The sequence below is a fragment of the Pagrus major genome, chromosome 20, assembly GCF_040436345.1.
Source record: "Pagrus major chromosome 20, Pma_NU_1.0".
Taxonomy (NCBI): domain Eukaryota; kingdom Metazoa; phylum Chordata; class Actinopteri; order Spariformes; family Sparidae; genus Pagrus; species Pagrus major.
The window spans coordinates 23,330,845-23,355,776 of record NC_133234.1 but is presented as its reverse complement, the minus strand read 5'-3'; the positions used below and the strand labels follow the sequence as shown (position 1 = coordinate 23,355,776).

General features: G+C 41.7%; 1 protein-coding gene across 1 annotated transcript in view; it reads left to right on the top strand.

Moving 5' to 3' along the window:
* ank3b (ankyrin 3b) overlaps positions 1-24,932 on the top strand; it is a 142,692-nt gene that overhangs the window by 87,002 nt on the left and 30,758 nt on the right. Inside the window, exons 16-30 of the mRNA XM_073489344.1 lie at positions 986-1,084; positions 1,226-1,324; positions 2,895-3,092; positions 3,296-3,394; positions 3,687-3,785; positions 3,901-3,999; positions 4,139-4,234; positions 4,977-5,049; positions 5,460-5,519; positions 11,619-11,742; positions 16,141-16,240; positions 17,554-17,598; positions 18,063-18,169; positions 19,603-19,635; positions 20,502-20,726. Coding sequence (XP_073345445.1) covers positions 986-1,084; positions 1,226-1,324; positions 2,895-3,092; positions 3,296-3,394; positions 3,687-3,785; positions 3,901-3,999; positions 4,139-4,234; positions 4,977-5,049; positions 5,460-5,519; positions 11,619-11,742; positions 16,141-16,240; positions 17,554-17,598; positions 18,063-18,169; positions 19,603-19,635; positions 20,502-20,726 — 1,556 coding nt within the window. The remainder of the gene's footprint in view (positions 1-985; positions 1,085-1,225; positions 1,325-2,894; positions 3,093-3,295; positions 3,395-3,686; positions 3,786-3,900; positions 4,000-4,138; positions 4,235-4,976; positions 5,050-5,459; positions 5,520-11,618; positions 11,743-16,140; positions 16,241-17,553; positions 17,599-18,062; positions 18,170-19,602; positions 19,636-20,501; positions 20,727-24,932) is intronic.

The following is a 24,932-nucleotide window of genomic DNA, read 5'->3' as shown; positions in this document are numbered from 1 at the left end:
GTGTTGACTCGACTGAATCATGTTTCATGTTTATGTTCATTTCATTTAAAGAAGGCACAGTGCACATTCATTAACATGAGTTGTCCACATGACACGGTGGTTAACAGCTGCAGATCTGCTACACGAGGCTGTTTTCCTCACATACTCGATTTGTTGCTGGTAAACTGTCGGCCGAGCTGGAGGCGCTCTGGGTTTGAGGACCATGAGTTACAGTTGACCGTCTGCCAGTGGAGAGAGTTCGGTCAGAATGACTTCTCTGCTGTTCCCGGAGAGGCTCAAATTATGAATTACTCGTTTCATAACATCTATTTAAACTGTAACAGAGCGTTTGATGGGCACAGTGTTCGACACCGAGGAAAGTCCCTAAACTCTAAATACAGTTGAACAGAGGAGATGTTTCCAGGTCAGGAGAAGAGAGGAACAGACTCTGTGTTGTGTCTTCATATTAAATATCTCGAGGTCGACCGGTCAGTAGTCTAATCTAATAAAGAATAATGTGTGTTCAGGTGCATGCATGCTATCAGATCATAATCATCCACCGCCTCCAGAGATTTGGATTCGTATTGTTAAAATTCAGGGACCTCGAAAACCAAGAAGCTGCTCTGGATTCTGTCAAGTCCCACAACTATTAGTCGCCTCTCAGATTGCGTGGCTGCACATACGGTTGAGCACAACCGGGTCTATCTGGACAGAGTTGGTTCTGTGTTGCCTCATAGCTGAAGAATCTGATGTAAGACACACTCAACACGCCCTGAGCCCTTATTTTGTTTCATCAGTGTTTTAAATAATCATGTTTCTCGTGTTGTCATGACACCACCCTCCATTACAAGTGATTGAACACATGTGGCTTCATGGAGAGAACTGCAACCGACTATTAACCCGGAGTGGGTTTTTAACAGCCGTAGCACATCAGTCGATGAGATATTTTGTAATAAATGTAGCCTATAATATTCTTTCCCTGTCGTCGTCGTGTGTGTCTCTGCAGAAGGGCTTCACTCCGCTACATGTGGCCGCGAAGTACGGGAAGATCGAGGTCGCCAACCTGCTGCTGCAGAGAAACGCTCCGCCTGATGCTGCAGGGAAGGTAAATGCATGCGTAAAGGAATACATTCATAACTCACTACACCCAAAGCTTTCACTGTTATTCTCTTTACCACCTCACTGCACTGTACTGTATGTATATCACCTCCCAACACTGGTTGTGTGTGTGTGTGTGTGTGCTCAGAGCGGACTAACCCCACTGCATGTGGCGGCGCACTATGATAACCAGAAGGTGGCGCTGCTCTTGCTCAACCAGGGAGCTTCGCCGCACGCTGCAGCAAAGGTAAGAATCAGCCGACGCGGTTCCTCGTCCAATGTTCCCAATTGCATTAAAAGCACCGAAACATCCCTCTCGCTCTCTCTTTTGGCTCTGGGTGAAAGCAGGCTGACCTAGTTTCAGTCACCCACATAGTGAAGCGGGGCCCGAGCGAAGCGTCGTGATTGGCTGGCTGGGTGGATGCCTCTTCCACTCTAACAGCATCTATGCAGAGAGAGCTGCCACTGAAATTAGCCAGGCCCCAATAAACCTTATTCCCCTCATAGAATATTGAACAAGTTCGTGTTTTCAGGCGACGAACCCGGACGAGACGTGAATGTTGAGCCGAGGCTTTTAAAGGAGCACTCTGTAGTTTTAATCAGGAGACAAAAGATCTTCACTGACTAAACAAACCAATTAAACAAACTCTCTTTGTTTTCATGACTGAATAAACTGAATAAACAAACTGACCATCAAGGACAACACAATTTCATGCTGTTTTAATTTGTTATATGTGGCGGACCCTGCCACCTTTCTAGCTTTAAACAGTGTTCTGGGACTTTATTTTCCTCTGAGAACAGCTTGTTTATTCACTTATGGAAAAAAATACATATTTCTGAGTTTGTATCATTACCTCATTAATATTGTTGATATTAAAAGTTTAAAGTGTTAAAAAATATAGTTCTGCAATCCTTATTAATGCACATTTAAAGAGGATAAAGCTGTTTTCATCATTTACAAGAAGAACAGCAGAAAGTTGTTGCCGTAGAGACGAGATGAGCTGGAAGATACGGCTAAAATTAATATGATGATATAAACAAGCACATTTTTCTCATACATAGTTACATACAGTTACATAAAGTTGCAATATTGCGATATATAAATATATATATGTGATATGTATATATGATGATATTAACAAGCATATTATTCTCATATTTATATGTACTGTATGTATACATATATATCACAATATTGCAACTTTATGTAAAATTGTGAATAAGATTTTTTTCTATCATCGTATGTTTTAAGTCTTTAATGTCATATGTCTAGCTGACTTATAAATACTCAACACAAACACTAGAGATTACCTGTCAAAATCCTAAAATTTAAATAAACAATCAGACAAAACAACAACAACAAAAGTGAGAACAAAAGATAACAAAGAATGTCAGTAAAACTAGGACAAGAAAATTGCGTTTAAGATAATCAAACTGATGTAAAATGAAAAATGTTCAACAATCTTTCATGTAAAACAAAATATTTTGGATACTTTTCTTGGGATTATTATTAAAGGAATAGTTTTACATTTTTTGAAGCGCACTTTTTCACTGTCTTGCTGAACTCTCATGTCTGTCCAGTGAATATGAAGCTACATCCAGCAGCCAGTTAGCAAAGATTAGCTTAGCATAAAGACTATAACCCACCTTTAGGCCGCAACTTGGACAGAGCTAGGCTAGCTGTTTCCCCCTGTTTCCAGTCCCAGCTGGTATGTTTGCACATAACGCACATATTCTGTATCTGACTTGGCTCTGTGTGAGCTGATAATGTTGCTGTGAGAACAAAGAAACAACTGTCTCCGTCTCTCTGTGCTCAGAACGGTTACACACCGCTTCACATCGCAGCGAAGAAGAATCAGATGGAGATCACCACCACGTTACTGGAGTACGGTGCCTCCACCAACACGGTGACGCGCCAGGGGATCACCCCTCTGCACCTCGCGGCGCAGGAAGGCAACGTGGACATAGTGACGCTGCTGCTGGCTCGAGACGCTCCCGTAAACATGGGCAATAAGGTACCAACAACATCTGTGTGTCGACACTGTCTCTGTGAAGGTGTCATACATACATATCTCATTTTTTTGTGTTTAGTGCAGTATGACATAGCTACAATGCCCTAAATTATAAAAATGGAGGCTTTTTAAATGTGTACAGTTTCTCTCTGTTTATATATTTATTTCCTGTCTGTGTATTTAACTGTCTCTCTGTCTGTCCTCAGTCCGGTCTGACTCCGCTCCACCTGGCTGCCCAGGAGGATAAAGTCAACGTTGCTGAGGTGTTAGTCAACCAGGGAGCAACTATCGACCCAGAGACCAAGGTAATGTGACATGTGTCTCCTTTGGGCTCAAATGATTATGGTTTAAGTAATTTATCAAGCAAAAAAGCAAAAAATCTCTGGTTCCTGCTTCTCAAATGTGAGGATTTGCTGCTTTTTGTCTTCTGTATGGTGTTGAAAATGTTTTATATCTCTTGGTTTTGGACTGTTGGTTGAGAAACAACAATATGAAGACGTTGCTCCGGGCCTTGTGGGTTTTTTGTCACAGTGCCAATGTGGTAATCATCACCAAATGACTGGTTAAACCTCTAATCAAACTTTGCTTTGCTTTCAGCTGGGATACACTCCTCTCCATGTGGCCTGTCACTATGGCAACGTGAAGATGGTCAATTTCCTGCTGAAAAATCAGGCGAAGGTCAACGCTAAGACCAAGGTAACGTTTTTTTTCTTTATTCCTGTGTGCAGGAGAGATTTTTAGTGTATGAATGTGTTTCGTTGGCTTTTGTTTTGTAACTCTAACCTCGCTCTTGTTTTTGCCTCCTCTGCAGAACGGTTACACACCTCTCCATCAGGCGGCGCAGCAGGGACACACACACATCATCAACCTGCTGCTACATCATGGAGCATCGCCCAACGAAGTCACTGCTGTCAGTACACACAGATCAATACTGAAGATAATACACTTTAAATACTTGTCAAGTTGATCCTAAGAAGAGCAAATAGTTTTGATTTCCTGTTTCAAACCAATCGCTCACCTTTCTCATTTTTTTTATATTTTCGGTCCAGAATGGGAACAGCGCTCTGTCCATCGCCAGGAGGCTCGGCTACATCTCTGTGGTCGACACACTCAAAGTGGTCACAGAGGAAACTCTGACCACTCAGGTGCGTATATGTGTTTCTGAGAGTGTGTGTTGACTGAAATGTATACAGGCGCATAAACTTTTTCTTTCTTTTTTAACTTTTAACTTAAACAAAAATGGCCACATCTACTCGACATGAATTCTCAGGACAGCAGGATTATGTTAGAAACAGGCTTTAATTCCTACTGTTCGCACTTCTTATCCGTATATTTTACCATATTTCTGTGGGAAGTCTTGCTAAGCTGCTTACAATTCAAACTCAACAATTCCTCCTCTTTTAACTGATATTGCGGTAAATCTGGCTGCAAATAAAAGACTGGTCTCGAATAATGGCCTGGGTGTGAAGACGACACAAACAAATAAAGGCCGGCTCTCAAATACAGGCTGGGAAAATAACATGAGTCACATTACGTGAATGCCAACTAAGCATAAAGTATATTTACTGTTGCTTTAATTGAATTAATTCAACAATATAACCCACTATGTTCAACACTTCTAGAGTCTAGATTACTCTTCTTAAGTATTATTGTGGCAGTAGCTGCATTGGACAAAAACAGCTCTTAGCCCCGTTCTTTTCTTCTTCTGTTTGGTTTTATGACGGTTGGCATCCATACGTGTTGCATTAACGCCATCTGCTGGATCTACTGTCCCTCGATGCATCTATTCCAGCTCTGCCATGGCATGTGTGAATTTACCAGAACATGTGTGTGAAGCTTAAGTCACCGTCAACACCTTTTTAAGAGCATTGTGTTTCTGTTCGACAGACTGTGATCGAGAAGCACAAGATGAACGTCCCAGAGACCATGAACGAGGTGTTGGACATGTCCGATGACGAAGGTAAGGGATATAAATCTGTTTTACCTCCCCGTACAACCTGACCCCAGTCACAAAAACCCAGAGAGACCTCCAGAGTCTGTAAAATCTCAGGTTGAGTCATATTTGGCTTTTGGGCTGGAACAGGATGATCCCAGTGCCGCTGGTCTCATGGTTAACAAACGTCCTCATTGTTGTCAAGGAGATGGTGATGTTGTTGTTGTTGTTGTTGTTGAAGAAACATTATTTTTTTTTCATCATTAACTTATTTAATTTCACCATTTTAACTTTCAGTTACAATCATGATGATTTAAACCTTTATTATCAACAATAGAGCCGCTGAAAATGTGCAGTCATCACTTTGTTGTTGATTTTTCCATATTTTTTGGTTCCCTTTTTTCTCTCTAACCTTCTCCTCCATCCCAATCACACAGTCTGTAAAGCCAATGTCCCCGAAATGATCACAGAGGACTATATATCTGATGTGGAAGAAGGTATTTTCATCTTTCTTCATTTTTTGTTCTTCTTTCATGCTTCTTTCTGTATGTCCTTCCTCTTTTCCTAACATTTCCAATCTTCAGTTTGTCTTTTATGTTTCATTTAACCCTTTTTTTCTGTTGTGTCAAGATTTCTGTGTTTCCTTTATTTAATTGCAAGTGGTCAAATGTGTGATCAGGGTTCCCACAGCTCCATTAAAGGTCTTAAAAGGTCTGGAAATCAAGAAAATGAAGGTCATGAGTTGTCTCTAATTTACTGTAAATTTGCAGTAGGTAGGTATTAAATGTGCAGATGGTGCGTTTAAGGCTGATGGTTGGCATCAGGCTGCGTGTTATCTTTTTGTTCGGTCGTGGTTGCTAGCTAGCCAGCAAGCTACAGATGCAAGTTTGATGTTTGATGGAAAGTAGGTTTCAGAGATGGTTGGCAACGGCAGGAAAAAAAGCGTGGTGTTATTTTATGCTGAAGACTTTCATGCTGGGAACGAAAGGGTGTGAAAGCCGTAAAATCCCACATTAAATCCGCAAAGCAACAGTCATATGCAGCGGCAGCTAGTTAGGCTAATGCTAATGCATGCATTTTTTTGCACGTAGCACCCCGAAACTTCATCCCACTCCCTCGCAACTTCTCAAGAAGATTATATGTCCCCGCCACAATCACAAAATAAGAGTGATGAAATGTAACTAAGTACATTTAATCAAGTCGTGTACTAGTTTTACCACATAAGTTACGAGTTACTTTGCAGTTTGCAAGCTGCATCAGAGCCAAAGAGGCACACTTGCTGCAGAATGGATCAGATAGTTGGTTAACTCATAGACTGCACTGTATATTTGAAAAGTTGACTTTTAAAGGTTGACTACACCCTTAAGAAAGTCAGGAAAAAGGTTACCTCAGAATTACCAGGTAAAGTAGTTGATTTTTTTAAAGTAAATTCACTTTTAGGTACTTTTTTACAACACTGCAACATGTTGAGGTGTCGTGGGGTCTTCACACGGTGACCAGGCACCATTCATTCAAGTCAAGTGATGACACCCGTTAGGACTGCATAAATTGTCTCCCCTATTTTCTATCAAAGAAATTGCTTTGACTTGGTGTAAATTATATTTACTGAGGTTTAATGTGACCGTGAGTCTACTCTACTCGAGTACTTTCAGCTGCTGCGTCCCCTCTCGACTCTCTCATGCTGTGTTTTTGTGAAAACCTGCGGTATTTTCATGCATCAAAAATGCGGGGAAATATGTCTTTCTCACGGTTGCCATGCCAACCGTCTGCATATGGCGTTGTGGAGTGTGTAACAGATTTCTTTTCACGGTGCGGAGGGGAGGCGCACACACTCGACCCTTTGTCTTCGGAGGCTTGTCGGTGACGCTTCTATTGTAGATTCACGCGTTTGGGCTAAAGCAAACATGGTGTCAGCTGCTGTGTGTGTGTCTGTGTGTGTGTGTGTGTGTGTGTGTGTGTGTGTGTGTGTGTGTGTGTGTGTGTGTGTGTGTGTGTGTGTGTGTGTGTCTGTGTATCTGACTCAAAAATGGCTGAACTTGAACTCGGCTTGTCTAAATGTCACAGACTGGGAGAGGAGAAATAACGAGGGATTGATATATTGAGATGTTTGAATCAATCGTCTGTTTGGTTTTCGTTCTGGCCTCCGGTGCTTCTGCTCAACAGTCTGCACTGATGGTAAAGAATGGCCGGCTTTCTTTTTTAGGCGGTCACATGTTTCTTTGCTCTCTGCAGCTCCAGGTTTTAAAGCTGCTGAACATCAGCCGCCTGCAGAAATCCACATTTATTTAACAGAACTGAAACAGTTCATCTCCAACAGTTCAGAGTATGTGTGTGGGCCATTATGAGAGATTTATGAGCTGTACTGTACTTAAGTAGATCTTTCAGGTGCAGTATCTGTACTTTCTGCTCCTCACATTTTCAAAACAGGCTTGTTACTTCAGCTTTAATGCTTTTGAGGAGAATTATGGATTATTTTTATTTCCCAACATCACAAGATTTCAACCTTTCAGTGCACATCATGTACGGCAGGTGTAGCGAGACGAAACAACGTAAAAAACGTAAACAGACAGAGAGGGAGACTGGGATGGGGATAAAAGACGTGTTAGTGTCTCGTATCTGCCTGGATTTTCTTATTTTCTCACTTTGTTGCTGCTCGGGACGCTTTACCAACCCAAAATGTGACGTCCTGGGAATAAGACTCAACAATGAACTATCTTTGTGGTGCGTTTAGGAACAGCTGGGACAAATCCTACTGATTCTGCTACCTTTAAGTTAATAGTCTTTGAATTATATTAATATGACGTGAGCTTCGGTTAGGTTTGACCAGAAATGGCCGGTAGAAATCTCCTTCAGAGGGAGACTTTTTACTAGAGCCTGTACTTTATTACTTGACTAAAGAAAGTGTGTACTTTTGCCACCTCTGTGTGCAGATCTCTATAAAAACCGGTGTGGGCAGGATGTCATAAAGTTGAAGGTCTTTGCCTTGAATTGCAGCACCTGCTTGAATATTTCGCGTCTTTAAAGGGAAGAAACCAGAGGACAGAAAGCAGAGAAGGTTTGAGCAGTAAGACGAGTTCAGAAAGAAAATAGAGGAGTGAAAGGAAAAGGGAAAATGAAGGTTGACACAGGTCCCTGAACATGTAAGGTAAGGTGTGTTTCTGCTTTGTCTAAACAGAGATGGATGTTGGAAATATCTGCATCAGCTATTCCTGTAAGTCCAGTCAGCTGTGACGTCGCTGTGACTAACTCCAATAACAGTCTGAAGTGTTGCAGCTAAACCGACGCGACTAAACTCTGCGTGTGTGATTTGTGCCGTGCACGTTTGCTCTCGCACTGAATCTGTTGTTGTTGTTGTTTGTCTTGTAAAGCTTTAATAGAGCGTCCGTCTTTCATTCCCCATCTAAAAATACATCAAGTGCAACTCACACACACACACACACAAGCCCACATACCAGATGAGTAGCAGCAGCGATTAACATCTCCAGTAACACACACAGCCGAGGATCTAAATCTGGACAGCTCGTAAACCCTCTGCAGGCTTTTGTGAACCGTTGTGGGTTTTCCAGAGAGTTTCTGCAGAGTTGTAAAGTCAATATTCGGTCAGCGTGGATATAAGATCTGAATCATGAGATAATAATTACAAGGCGATAACATTTTCACCACATGTGCGATCATATCTGTTAGTTTAATGCTGGTTCCAGTAATTTATGTGGTTAATTTCCCTGTTTCCAGTTTTGTTTTAGGCAAAATCTGCTGTAGGTTTTGATCCTCGACCCTTCACGCCTGTCTATAGGAGCAGTAGGAGAAGCATACTGATCATGGCTACTGATCAGTGTACTGTAACTAAGATAATCCAAAAAAAGGCTGTTTGTACCCGGTGTTAACATACCTGACCTCAACATGTGTCTCTACATGCATCTCCAGTGACCACCTGTGATCGAATCTCACGTCTACGATCTTTATGCGAACAAACACGAACATCTTTCTGTTTGCAAAGACCAAATGCATTGTTGGTTTTAACTGGGAGACCCAACAGTATCAGCCAACATGCAGAGACAAGACACATTTTGCACAAAGAAAGAAATATTGTCATGTTTAACGTTTGCTGAATTAACAAAAAGCCAAAATAAGAAGGCGTTTCATGATGTTTTCAAGTTTCTCCAAACGCAAACACTCACAACTCAGTGCGATTTTTTATTGTAGGGAGTCTGGAGATGTTGCAGATGTTCAGTTAGGTTTGTTTCCCATAATATATAGATATAGAAATAAATAAACAAAAAAACAACAACAAAAAATATATATTGACCAAAAAAGTATGTAAGTTAATAAATGTGTTGTGTTGGTGGGTTGGTTCATAATAATCCGGTATAGAGCCACCAGGTTTTCGCAAACAAGAAGAATTTGTGGAATAAAAAAAAGACAATATCACTTTTCTTTACTTTTTATTAGACTGCTCATTGTGATTTGAGGATTTTATATATATTTATATTATATATGTTTGGTGCTAAATCAGTGAAGTAGAGGCTACTGTTAAAGTTCCCTTTGCAAGATGGGTCTGATAAAGTGTCAGTTACAATCTGTCTTACTGGATTCACAAGGTTATTTATTTAGTATCATAAGTAATATGATACTAAGTGCAGCAAAGTAAAACAACTACATGTGCAAATAGACACACATTAGCAACTTATATCATCCATCTTTCATTTAAAAATGTTATGGATTTATACACTCCAATGAATTCTGCGTCATTTTAATGCCGTTGGTTTGAAGATGTGGGTCACATCTGCAGACACACTTTGAGAATTCAAACCTTAATGTCAGAAGTTTGTCTCAGTTTGTCCTCCCTGAAGCTCTGATTCAGCTGAATCTCTCAGGACATCGCTCTGAATCGGTGATCCGAGACAAAACCGCTGTTAATTATATATTTTTTTTGTCTTCTCAAGAAGAGTTAAAGACGGAGTGGCCACATCAGGATCTGACAGCTGCAGTCAGACAGATACGGTACAGCTGGAGTCTTTTGGGAAGTCTTACTGGACTTTCTGCAAACACTTCCACCTCTTCAATAAACAAAAAATGTTGTTTTTCATAATTTTTTAAAAATTATTATTAACAAAGACTCACCAAAGAACTGACATTTATCAACAGGCCCAACAACCTAAAGACGTAACAAAACATGACATAAATAAATAAGTAAAATACAGAAAAATACAGAAATGTCATAATTATATGTAAAACATTTCTACCTGAGAGAAAACTAGAACATCAAGTAACATCATAAACTTCTTTTAGTTGACTAAAAGACAGAAACGCTCAGTAATGTTTGAGAATTTTGTAAGAAACATAAAGATCAACACATGAAAGAGTTCAGGAGATCAGTGAAGAGTTTGAATGTTCGCCCGAGTCACACACCCACTTACTATTTCTGTCCTGCAGTGAGATCTAGGTGTCTCTTCTGAAACTCTCTCACACACACACACATGCACACACACACACACACACACTGGATAATCCGTGTGCCGGGGTTGGGTAGGCGGGAGAAAGCTGATCTGTTTGTGCGCCGGGCTGTGAACGACAGATAGACAGACAGTGAAACGCAGTCCGGAGGGGTCGAAGTAGAGCCGCGGAGAGAGAAAAAAAAAAAAGTTTAGTTCAGGGTTTGAAATCCTGACAAACTGGAGTGGATGAAGTGCTTTAAAGCAGGAGGTGAGGAGTTTGCGGGGTGAAAGTGTTGGAATGTGTCCAGATGGGGGTCTGTAATGTGTGTTTGAGTGAGGGGGGGGGAGGGGTTGGTGCAGCAGCAGCAGCAGCAGCAGGGGGATGAGGGGACAGGAGGGCGGAGGTGGGGGGTCTCCGGTGCTTTGTGGTTGCTGGAATGCCTTCCTTTTTTTCTTTCTCTTGGTTTCTCCGCCTGCATGCACTTGTTCCCCTCGTCCCCCCTTTTTAACTCCTCCTCTCCTCCCCTCTCTCGCTCGGTCACCGGTTCATCAGTAGGCTCGGATCTACAGTACCTCCGAGGGGGGAATAACATGCTGCTAACTTGTTTTGTCCTGCTGGGCCTGTAACGTATGTTTTCAAACCCTTTCTTTAATAGCTTGAGTGAGTTGTTTTGCTGTGTTGACGTGGATCTGTGCTCAGTGTATTCTGATTTAAACCTCTTAAACTGCCATCCACTAAACTAACCAGGCGTGAAAAAGCGACTGACTGTTGTTTGCAGGCTTTACTGTTAGTGTTTTTTTTGCAGAGACCACAGGCATTTAGTGACAGCGAGACTTTTTGTGTTTGTTGGACCCGAGCCGAACTGGAAAACAACTGCATTGATCTGTCTGTCTCACAAGAGCCGGTCTGTTGCGGTGATCATGGCGACACAAACAAGAAAACAAAGAGGAGAAGCCAAACATTTTACAATTTGCATTCACTAAATATCCCCACCTTGTTAAAGATAATCCGGCAGAGCTAATTGTTGTGATGGAGCAGGATAGTGGAGAGCTTTGCTCATTCATTCTCTCCAGTCCAGAGTTTTTGGCCCCAGAAGAGAAAAACAGATTATCTTTCTTCATGTAACATTTCTTCTGCCCTGTGTGTTTCCAATCCGGCAGGTGACGATGCGATGACGGGGGACACAGACAAATATCTGGCCCCCCAGGACCTGCGGGAGCTCGGGGACGACTCGCTCCCTCAGGAGGGCTACATGGGCTTCAGCGTTGGGGCCCGGTCACAGAGGTAAGAGACATTAAAAGTCATAATTAAAACTGTGTTTCTTAAGATAAATGTAGCATTTTAAATGTCAAAACTGAGGATGTTGTCAGTGACTTGTGGAGAATACATGTGAGATGTGTGCAGGCCCGGTCACACCAGTGTTTAACAGGGTTAAAGGGTTCAACAGCGGTGAACTTTGACACGAGTCAACCGACAGCAAACCATCTTGACAGTTCGGACGTTTGAGCAAACATAAAGCCAGAGAGTCTCTTGGCAACAGGGCTAACAGGCTTGCTAACTGAATATCAGACATCTCGCTAGCTGTGAGAGCCTTTTTTTCAATTACTCTTTATTTAGATAATACAAATGTTTTCAGGACGGTTAAAAGACACGAGTACATGTTACAAAAATATGTCTTTTGAATAAACTGTGTGAACATATTGTCCTGTTAGTGAGCTTGCTCCTGTAGCTGTGAGAGCTTTTTGTCCTTTAATTTGTCTTTATTTAATGAGATAATCAAAATGGCATGAAAGACACAAATCCATGCTACAAATATGTGGTTTGAATAAACTGTTCGAACTCACTGTCCTGTTAGCGACCAGGCTAACAAGCTTGCTAGCTGTGAGAGCTTTTGTTCCCTTCTTCTATTACTTTCTGCTCAGGTTGAGTTCAGGGCACATTATCAGGATAACAGTTGCTTGCTAGCCTGTGTGAATGATTTGTGTTAGCATGTTGCCAGCTGGACTAGCGGTTATCTTGCTAGCTACAGTAGCGTAGCTCTTCGAGTAGACCTCGCTGTAAATATGCAACTAGCTCCATGTTTAACGAAGACGTGCGGATGACTTTTGTTTTGCCACTTTCTGGTGTGACTGGGTCTTAAAACACGGATCAGGTGTTTGTAGGATTGATGCTTAAAAAAAAGCTCATTGTACAGAAGAGTACAGGAAACTGCTCTTTCACTCAGGAAGCAACATTGTTGTCTTTTTTTATTGCTGGCATGTGTTATAAATTCCCACCACCGTCTCCCCTGGTTATGCTAATTACACACCAAGGTATGACAATTAATTTGATGCACTGAATTTAGGCGAACTGAAGAGTCTTTTCTCTTTTCTTAATAATCACCCAGTGATTAATAGGTTGACCGGGTTACGCTGGAGGCGCATGAACTGGTCCGAACAGAACAAAGAGTCTTGTGAAAGCTCATGACCTAAAAAACAAACACAGTCATTAACTCATGGAGAGTTTGTTTTATCAGTTTAACATGAAGTTGTTTCCAGTTTGCAGTCGTATCGTAACAGAAGAGCTTCTCCTCTCAGCAGTGGGAGGTCAAAGTTCGCTCTCTGTTGAAGCTCACGCAAAAATATTGACACACTGCGACCCGCTGACGAGGGAGGAGGGGGTTATTGAATATCTGAGGGGTGACACACATGGACGCCGAGCAGCAGGAAATTAGCAACATGTTCGATTCTGTGGCCTCGAGCGCTGGGTTACATCAACACACTCTGTTTGAGCGGGGTGGGATGTGTGTGTTACAATCGCTTTAACAAATTGGTGCACTGCAGGGTTCAGACCACTTCCCGTTCGGTCAATGTAGGAAGGGAATTATCTGTGAAAAATACAATACAATACGTTTTGATCATCTGTAAAAGCAAGAAAACCCAGTGGAGCTGTGAGGTGGGAGAAGCGAGTGGTCCAGAAGTAGTTTTAATGTTTTAATTTAATGATATCCTCAATGTTTCTCAACATAGAGACACACATGTCACTATAGATTCAAGTTATTTTGTTCTGATGATTCATTCACGCCTTTAAAGTGCCGAAAATACGTAGAAAAATCACACCTAACAATGTTTTTGCAGAAAACAAAGGAGCCTTTTACGACTGGAAATGAAAATAACTTCACAACTCTATGATGAAATAAATCTCTTTGGAAAAACTGGAAACGAAAATGAAATTGAAATCATTGAGAATACATACAGTCAGTCAGTCAGTCAGTCAGTCAGTCAGTCAGTCGGCAGCATCTTGCATCCCTCTACCAACCTGCATCTCTGCTCTGGCTTCTCTCCTCTCTGCATCTCTTGGTCCACTCCCCTGTTTGTTCATGACCTTTTATTCTCTCCTCATGTCCGTTTCTTAATGTTAGTCCCAAAGTCAGGTAAGACTTGAAGGCATGACGAGGCCTCCCTACACCTCCCACCTCCCCCCTGCCTCCCCCATTTCACCCCTCTCCCTCCCCCTGGACTCCAGTCACTATCAACATCATGACTTTGTGGTCCAGTGTAATACATATTTGTATGTTTTGACTACTAACGTGATGATTTTGACCCGTTCTTTATGTTTTTTGTTTTTGCGTACTGTGGTTAACTTTTGTGATCTTTATGTCCGATTTCAGTGCTGCTGTGTTTCCTGCTTGTAGAGATCAGCCTGTTGTGTTTTGCTTTTTGTTTTTGACTGTGGTTCCTGTACCTTTTAATGCCTGGGTTTTCTGTGGGTTAGCTATAAAAGTGGAGCTTTGCATCATTTTGGTTTTCTGTGTGGAGAATTCCTTCATCGAGCTTCCAGGGACCTGAACTGATAAATCTGTAGGCAATAGTTATTGCCTCCATCAGTTTAGTGTCGAATAGTGATGACAAATAGTGAACAGTGCAGAGTATTCTCACTGTATGTTGTCAGACACTGTCACTGGTGAGAAAGATATGTACATTTCATACTAAAATGTACATTTACGCACATTAAAAATGAGTTTTTACAGCAAAAATACAATACCATGTATTTATTTTGAAAAGAAACAACAGGAAGTTGTTGTTTTGCCTTCTTTCTTAAGCACCATAGGTTATTTAGCTGTTGTTTTTAAGTAATTGTTGTTTTTGGGGGGGTTTTCTTTGCATATACAGCTGCTTTACACAACCCTGGATTTGTTATGTAATAGATGCATTACAAGCAAATGTTCAGGGAGTTCAGATTACAACTGTCACTTTTAAATCATAAGTATTTTTGTCTGATACGGAAGCCAAGAGCGGACACGGCTGCACATTTTATCTCCTGTTATTTCAGGATTAAAATTCAATTTTATATATACAGCCTCGAATTTGTGTTCGAATAAATGTCTTATAAAGACAAATGTTCGGGGAGTTTTAGATTACAAGTATTACTTTTATATCAGATGTATTTTTATCTCCACAGCTGCTCATGTTTATCCTCCAATTTTAGGATCATTTATGGAAGATTTAAAATGCCTAAATTAAATCAAATCAAACAAATTTGCACATACAGAACCCTGAATTTGTGGTCTAATAGATGTTTTTCAAAGACAAATGTTCAGAAAGTTTTAAAATGCCTGAATTAAAACAAGCCAAAAAACAAATAAAACAGAAGTCGTTATCTACAAGTAACACGGTATCAGGATCAGTGTCTCATTAGTTAATTTTCTTTTCACGAAAAAATCACTTGAAGCAAAATAACTCTGCAACCTTGAGGAAACAGGATGAAGAAGTATATATATTGCAGCCGTGATCCATCTGGGCTTCCGTAGATTTGTCACTTCAGAATAGAAGTTGTGTTTTTTTGTCGTATTTGATCACAGAGCAGCTCTTTTCAGCGCCGGCTCATTGATTCACTTTGGTTTTAATTGTGTAGAGCAAATAGTTGTGTTGTAATTGCGGTTGATGTTGCAAGCAAACATTCATCATATGTCATCGCTGGAGAATGCTCTTTATTTGCCTCATAAAAGTCTCTCCCATCACAAACAACATCACGGCGCTCAGTCAGCGACAAACGAGACAGAAACGTAATCTTTTGAACGAGCTACGGTTTAATGTGGATGTGATTAACAGTTACAGAAGCTAATTATCCTGCAGATTTGTCATCACGACGGCCAACGCCAGCCTCCTGTCCTCGCTCTGTGTCTATTGTCCATCATACAGTAATCTGCTTAACTTTCATAAGCTACTCTGCTTCCCTCAGGCTTGCATGGTCGCATGGCGTGAATAGCTCGGTTTGCTGTAGGCAGGTAGAGACGAGATATCTCCCCACGTTTTTTGTTTTTGCTCTGTACATTCACCGTCCAAGAGGTCTTATTATTAACACTGACAGCTGCATCTGGATGTCTACAGATGCTGTTTTGTGCCTCAGATGAATTAGCAGCCTTTGCTGAACAATCACTTCTTTCTAGTTTTTGGGTTTTTTGTCTTGGATCTTCGACAGCGTCCTTTCTTGCCTTGTGGTTGTTGCTGGTGCCATACAGTCAGGTTCCTGGAAGCTGCATGCATTTTAATGTGTTTATGTTTGTTTTTTCTGTTCACTTTCATACTTCCCCTCCTCACACCCACCCTCCTCCCAACTCCTCCTCCTCCCTCACCTCCCCCCCTCTCCATCATTGTGACTGTTGTCTTGGTAATCCGTGACTTCAACGGCAACCACACCAAGCCTGCGTTCCTTCAGTTCTGATAGGTCCAACACGCTGAACCGGAGCTCGTTCACGCGGGACAGCATGATGATCGAGGAGATGCTGGCGCCGAAGGAGATGGTACGTACATGGAAAAAGGTGCATGTGTTCGGTGTCTTTCTGTCTCTATTTCGGTCGGTAATCCGCAGGTCGTTAACTTCACGAGAGACACGGTCTTCTCTCCAAATGTGCCAAGCTGTCGCGCTGCTGTGCCAAGAGCCAGGCTATTCACCAATCCTCTTACTCCCGAGTTGGTGATGACATAAAGACGACCAATCCAGTTACATTTTACTGAACGAGGAAATGAGATTAGCGGTTAGTTCTGCGATCTAAGAGGGATTACAGAGATGGCACACCTACTTAAAGGGTGCAGCAAGGTGGCACTTTTTAAAGTGGTAGTTCAGGTAGAAAATGTCCCACAAGCTAAAAGACAGCAGGGCAGCTGTCAGTGGACTGTTGATGATACTTTATAGCCAAAAGGTCAAAGGTCAACTTCACTGTGACATCAAAATATTATATTATTCAACGCCGTAGCTCAGGAAACAGTAAAATTACTTTGAAAGAGCTTTTAATAACATGCCTGAAATAAGGTCTGTGGTTCACAAAAGCTTAAGATATCGTCACGTTTTGTTCTACGGCATAAAGTACGTCAGTAACTACCCCAGTTGAAAACGGTGGTTGCTAACAAGCGGCTAAATGAGACTACAGAAGCTGTCGGGGACATTAAACGTCACGCCGAACACGGAGACTCAGCTACTCACTAGTTCGTCTTTATCGTAAAGTGCGTATTGTGTGGTAGAAAGCTTAGAGGTGACGTTCAATTGAAAAATCTCTGACTTTTTGTTGCAGGAACCAGAGTGATGCTAATTTCTGTGTTAGCCTACAAAAATACGTCATCCCTGCAGCACTTAAACTTTTTTGGCCTGACCATAATGACACACAGTATCGCCACAGCACTGTATGAATAATGGATGTTGACAGTTATAATACAAACAAAATCTAAACATATATATTTATTGTATGTATAACAACAAGCAAACAAAAACAAACCATGGGCTTGATGAACAAAACAACCCCCCCAAGAACCCGGTATTGTTGGAAAATGTACGATGTATAAGTATAAAGTTGCATCAAGTACCTCAAATTTGTACTTAAGTACAGTACTTGAGTAAAATGTACATTCCATCGCTGTGTCTCCAAGCAAGAGCCTTCATTAGGAGTCTGGAGATGCTCTTCTATGCTGTTATTTTCTGCCTGTCAGATGCACAGACAGTGTTGCTTCAGCGCAGTGAGACACAGAATCCAGTCATTTACCTTCAGAGTAACATGATTATATGATCTGTGAATGTACCAGCTGCTGAATAACAGCTTGTCCTCCTCTCACGCTGCTCCAGATGCTCTGTAAGGAAAGGTCTTTCATTGTAGAGAAACACAATAAGGTAGATGTTCATCAAGTCTTCATGCACTCCCATCTGTCAGTGCATGTGAAGGATGTCAGTCAGACTTTATTATCATTTGTTTTATGTTCAGTTCTGCCATCATCAGAGCATGTATGTAGTCATCATCTTCTGTGCATTGCTATAACGGTTTTGTTTCTGACTCAACGTGCAGAAGGACGCGTGCATCTACTCATGGACGAGAGGCTAGTTAGCTAAGTTAGCTCTGAGTAGATGCACGTTTCCTTCTTCTGTGGATTTTCTTGAGTAAATCGAAGGCAGATATCTCCAAACCTTACCATCGTTTAGATTTCATCAACACACGTTTCATTTTCCTCATTTTTGCTCTTTTTCTTGGTTGTTTAAATGCACGTCATCATTTCTCGACTTTCTTCTTGTGCAAGATTGACCTCACGCACTCACAAACACTCGTACGTCGGTGTGACCTTGCTGTCTCTCGTCCACAGCATTTGGCGGCGGCGAAGGACGCGGATAACGACTCTCTGAGGCGGTACAGCTGGACGGCAGACGCACTGGATAATATCAACCTCGTCTCCTCGCCGATACACTCCGGGTAAGCACGCTTTGAAAGGATGAGTGGATAAAGACGGGAGACAGGAGGAGAAGGGAGGGAAGAAGACAAGGATCAGGGAACATATCAACCACGCTGTCTCACCAAACAGCAGATGGAGGGAAAAAAAACTTGCTTCGGCTTTTAGATGAAAAGAGGAATTAGAGGTGTGACGCAAGAAGTGCCCTACCTGTTATATATTCTCTGTCTGTCTTCCTTACCAAAACTCTCGCTCTCATTTTCTTTCCCCTCGAGTAAACGGCTCCTACCTGCAGCGGTTTCTCTTCACCCTCTCTGATTGTCTGTTTTCAAAATTTAAAGCCAATCTTTCAGCAGAAGTTACACCTCCCTCATTTCCTTAATTACTCTATGATAACATGGTACCAAGCCTGTAAAAACACACCCAGAACCTGAGAGAGATGAGACTTGGCTGTAATTTGTCTCTACAGTGTAAACAAATCCAGAAATCTGACCACCTGATGCTGAAGGTCAGGTAAATTATTGACCTGGCAGCAGCAGATTCACGTGTGAGTCACCTAACTGTGGAAATGAAGGAGCTGTAACTCAAAGCAACAGTTTGACACTGTGGGAAAAACACTCATTCTCTTTCTGGCGGAGTTCAATGAAAAGATTGACACCACTCTCGTGTCTGTCCGGTCAATAAAATGAAGACGAAAAGAAACCCAGAGACTGGAAGCAGATAGAAACAGCCTCAGTCTGTCCGCCTGCCGGTACCTCGTCGTATCTGAAGTGTAAAAACAACAATTCCAGTCTTGCTGCTAAGCTAACTGGCTAACCAAGATAGACAACAGCACAAGATACAAAAAAAGTAATTATAAACAGATATAAAACACAAAACAGACAGTATAACAGTGTATAACATCCTCAGGAACACGTTGTACCAGCCATGCATACAAACATATCAGTTTAAAGGAACAGTTCCCGTTATTTTAACCCTTTTTTAAGCCGAAATGTCGAATCAATTTTGGATCTCAGATCTTCTCAGAGTTTTGGATTATGCCGGACGAGCTGTATGCAGCAATTTAATGTTTTTCTATCTACTTCAGTTGTGTGGATGAAAGCTACAAAACTGTTTTTCTATGAGCTTTACTTGACTTTACATCAGCATGGGGTTGAGTAGATAATGACTGATTTTTCATTTTTGGGTGACCTGTCACTTTAAGCTCCGACACCACAACAACATGTGTTTAAAAGCACTCAAAGAAATCAGATTATGGAGTTCATTTAACCGACAGACATCAGAGTCGTATCAATCTCCTCATCTAACTCTCCACCAGAAAGCAAATGAGCGTTATCTCCCAAAATGTGGAACTGTCCCTTTAAAGGACTCCTTGGTGATCTCAGTGGTGTTTCCGATGACAAAGCTCTGTTGTTGACCTGTCACTCCTTGCGTTGCTTTGTCGTCCATCCTGCAGTTTTTCCTCTCCGCTCCCGCAGTACGACAGCAGGTGATTGACTGTGATTGGTCGCTCCTTCTTTATCACCACACCCCCGACCTTTTGTTTGTGTTACTTCCTGTTTCCGGTGACATCACCACCCCCCCCCCCGTGTTCACTCATAACATCTGTGTTTGCTCTCCTCACAAATGAACTGTGTCGTTACAGACTTTGACGTAAAGTGGTTTGGATTTTTTTGACTTTGTGTCGATGTCTTTTTGTTTGGAGGACGTTTTTGTGAGTCTCTCGTTGACAAAGTCCCGTTCGAGATGAATTTACTGCAAGCACAGATAACATTTGTGTTGCTTAATCATACTTTTCAAACGATGCTTTATGCAAAATTATGTTTTTATATTCTCACCATTTGTTCAACAGCAACATACAAACTAACCCGACATCTCGTTCACCAAATTGCATGGTGTGGATTCGTGTGTGTGGATTTGTGTGTGTGTGATTTTCTTCTTTAAGTCAAAATGAGTTGCACACAGAACTACACCACCTTCTAACATGGATATAAAACACAGGTTACACTGGAGGCTCCTGTGTTGGCACCTTGGCTAATTCATCCACATAATAACTGAGTGTTTATTGCAACATATTTAGTCTTTAAAACTCTCTTTTTAAAGTGCCAACACAGAAACCTCCTCACATGTCTGATCTTCCTTCTTTGTTAATCTATCTTCTTACGTTTTTGTGTGTTTTGAGGATCACGGCATGGGAAGGGACCTCACCTCAACTAAAGCTCGTCTCTCTCCATCAATATTGCTGTTACACTGATGATGTGTTTTACTTCCTCTCCCTCCCTGCTTTGCTGTCTTTCTGTCTGCTATCACTCTGTCTCTTCCTCCTTTTTCTTTCTGTTTCACTCCTCCCTTCAGGTTCCTCGTCAGCTTCATGGTCGACGCCAGGGGCGGCTCCATGAGGGGGAGTCGTCACAACGGCATGCGCATCATCATCCCGCCCAGGAAGTGCACGGCGCCCACCAGGATCACCTGTCGACTGGTCAAGAGACACAAACTGGCTTCGCCTCCTCCGATGGTGGAAGGAGAAGGCCTGGCCAGCCGGTTGGTCGAAGTCGGTCCGGCGGGAGCTCAGTTCCTCGGGTAAGACTCAATTTTTTTAAAAACCTCACTTATATTGTTGCTTACTTGCTTATTTTTTCCACTTGTGTTCGGTGACTTGACATCTCTTTCCTTCCGCTTCTTGCATCGCCATTCCCCAAACCATCTGTGTTGATATTTGAAAGTGTGAATGTGTGTACGTGCATGTCGAGGCGTTAAAACCTGCTGTTTAATTTGCAGTTTAAGTGTAATCCTTGCAGTGTGCTCACCCTCAAGCGTCGAGTCCAGCTGTGGTTTGCCATCGACAAAGTAAAGGCAACATCACAAACAGATGTGAACTGTGTAAAAGTGTTGATTGTGAAGATTAAAGCGACACAAAGACACTAGACCCTCTAGTATTGTTTGTGATATAGCTTAAAACTGGGAATTATGATTTTTGGACATAATTTGGTTGATTGTTGAAATTGAAATCCCCTCCGATTTATCGATGAGTCCGTTTGTTTAGTGATTCCCAACCAGGAATACCTACATGTACAGTGGCGTGCTCGTACCAGTGCACAGAAAGTCGTGATATATTCTACATTTTTGACATTTTTCTACATTTTCTACATTACAAGTATTTCTTTGGCCTTTTTTTAATGGCTTTAGTCATAGGACAGCTTGGAGAGATGACAGGAAATGGCATGAGAGAGGGGGGGAATGATACGCAGCAAAGGGCCGCGGGTCGGACTTGAACTCGCTTGACTTGAAGCTGCTGCAGCGAGTACAAGGCCTCGGTACATGGGATGCGTGCGCTAACGACTGAGCTACCAGGGCGCCCCGTGAAGCTGATCTTTAGTGTATTTATCGTCACAATAACCTACAACCAGATGACTACCAGATAGGATGTGCAGGAATCGTCTCCCACAAGCTCAAAGAAGTCTGAGTAGATATTTCAAAGAGCTGGATGAACACACGCTCCAAAAAACAGGGAAAAATCTATTCAAAAGAAGACATTTGTTATGTCGATGAATGACTTCTTCTTAAACCTACAGGGGTATGTCAGCAAAATAGTCTGGGACCCACTGATGTAATTTTCCAGAGCCCATGGTCATGTCTTACAGGGCTGGATTTGTCCCACTTGCAGTCCAAAACCCAAAAATATCCTAATAAAATCATAAAAAACACAGTACATGCTCACATTTTAAGAGATGAAGCAGACCTGTGACCATTCCTCCCCTCAGACCTGTGCTGCGAGACACAACTCATGTCTGTGCATGAAGCCAGACAGAAAGTCTCTGTGTTCAGCTCTCAGTTCGTCTGTTGCTTCAGACTGAATGTCTTCAGTTTCTCTCCTGCCACCCTGTCTTTTATATGTATCAGCTGTATTTTACTTTTTCTTATACCACGGTCTGTGTGAACACTCAATTCTGATTGGCTGGAAAGTGTCAATTAACTTCTGATAGATACCAATTCCAGTGAAACTGCTTGTTTACTGTTATAAATCAATGCGCTATAGCTTTGTATCTAAAATGAGCAGCATTGCATTGATTTGTAATAAGTGACATAGCGTGTTAGCTAGCTTGTGTTGTACACAACGCTATTTCCTTTGGGTCTTGCTTGGGTCTTAACGTTAGCTATCTGGCTAAGAGCTGAGGCTAAGTCGTGTCTGGGGTCCGTCTAAACGGACGTTAAAATGGTTGTTTAATGGTTTATTTTCTTCGGCAAGAGACCATGTTAGACTGCCAGCAACTCTGCTAACGTGTGTGAGTAGTTGCCATTACTGTTGTCACTACTGGAAAGAGGAAATAGGAATCTTAGTAGTAGCTTAATACAAAGCTAGAGCTGAGTGGTGTCTGCTTTTACTGACTTTGCGAGTGTGTGTTTTGTTGTGTGTATGTGGGTGCGTGTGTGTTTCATTATCTTGCGGCCGCAGTAAACTACATCTTCCCAGAAAGCTGCCAGCCCTTAATGAAGGCGAGAGCCTGGTTAGTCCAGTGCTACAGCTGGGACCCAGAGGAACTAGATTTGTTGGGTAGGAAACCAAATATAGCATCCCTCCCTCCCCCACTCCTCCCTTCTCCTCTCCCGTCTGTACCTCCCACCTCTCCCAAGGAAACGACATGACCGAGGCTGATTCATGCTGATGGATATGATTATTTTACCCATCGCTGTTGACTTTGATTTGTTAGGATGCAGCATTACTACTGCACTGTATCGTTGCCATGTAGTTTTGGGAAGAAATCAATTATATTCACTTTCCTAACCTGTTGACAGGAGAACAACTTCTTACTTATATTTAAAGTCAGTTGGATGATGGGTCAGAATGTAGTTTTTTTACATTTGAGACATTTTTAAATTCTTCCTAAAACTACAAAGTATAACTTTAAATCCATCACAGTTACTTTCCAGCCACTTTTCATTTAGAGACCATTGTATTATTTTTATTTCAGAAGCTTTCAGTTGGCTTCTGATGTCACTGAAAGTCGACGTTTTGATTGGCTGTTTGGACCGGACTGCGCTTGTTGGGCATGAGCCTTTTCCTCCTCAAGCCGAGCATCATCCTGCTTCCCATCACCTTAAAGATCAGTTTGATGTCATCCCACAGTGTTTTGTGTAATTAATTTCCAGAGCCATTGATAGAAAGAGTTGTACTGATCCACATGACGGTACTGAGAAGCTTGAGGCTGACTTGAGGTCGGCAGGCTGACCAACCCAAGTGCCAGAATAAATGTTGGCATTGCACATTTCTGCAAACCACAGATATATTGAAACTTAATGTTTCTTTACATTTTTTCAATTTTATGTTGTGATATCGGTCTGTTTAGGTTTAGGCACAATAACCACTTGGTTACAGTCAGGAAAAGATCATATTTTGTCTTAAATCACAGAGTATGTTGCCACAAACATGGCTGGAAAACATCCAGATGTCTTGTTAAAATATCCAGTTTTGTTGCAACAAAGACGGCTTGAAAACGTGCTGACGTCTCGCTCTTGTGTTGCCACATTATTTTCCCCAGGGAAATAATGTTTTGGCATAAAATACCCAGTTTGTCGCCACAAACATTGTTGTCTGATCATTTGCAAAAACCACACACCAGGTTTTATGATCCAAAGAATTACAACATCTAATAAAACTAGGAAATACGATACTGTAACATTTTAATTTTGTCCAGGAAACACGAGAGAGTGATTTAGCAAGCTTTACACTGGATGGTTTAATAGGAATGTATGAGAGTTAAAGTTAGAGACAATTTCTTTGAAATACAATTAGCTCTACTTAAAACGCTTAAAAGGTAAAATCATTTTTCCTTTAAAGATATAACATGGAGGAGTTCTGTACTAAAATGTCTAAAAATAACTAGAGTTGCATACTCAACTTATCCTAAAGCTACCAGTGCGTTTCATCTGGTCGCGTGTTGCTACTTCCAGGATATTGAAGTCTTCAAACCTAAAGACTAAACTTAAAGTGAATAAAACTTTAAAAAGTGACCTTGTTAGTGAACATTCGTGCCTACAGATGTACATACAGTGTTGGTCTGCGCCAAACAGCCGGATTACTTTACTGCACACCAGCCTGCTATGTTTAATTCAGGACGACGCTCGGTGAATTCAGCACTCATCAACGACTCGAGTACTCTCTCTTCTTTTTCTCTTCTCCTCTCTGTAACGTCACGTTCATGAAGTAAACAACCCGGATTCATCTCTCACATAACCAGAAAATAGCAAACAGAGTGTTCATGTAGGACCGCCTCACTCGCAGTGCGTTGAAACAGCAATTTTTAGCAAAAAATATCTCGATCTTGAAGGGATGATCAATGAATATATTTCCTCTGATACCTCCACAGTCTTATTTTACTCTGACTGACTGAGAAAGAAAACAGTCCTCAGGCTAGAGTATGTTCATCTTCTCTCTTATGTTGCATTCATGCCTTGTCTGAATCAGGGCTGTGCAGCTTTCTTCTCCCCTCACTCCTCGTTTCCATTTCACGCGTCCTGTCGAGTCATGCCGAGCCACGAACATGCGCTGTGAATGTCCCATCGAACTGCAGCACGGCCACAGCTGTCACCACGACACAACGCTGTCATCAGCAGAAGTTCATTCACACCTGTGCAGAATGTTTCTGAGACCCTCAATGTTCCTTATTTATATTTGACTTTTATTTTAAATGAATTAATGCCACTTTTATGAGTGTTATTTCATGTTTATGCTTGAAGAAAAGCTCGATGCTGTCCTGTAGTTTTTGAACTTCAGATTTCAGATTCAGA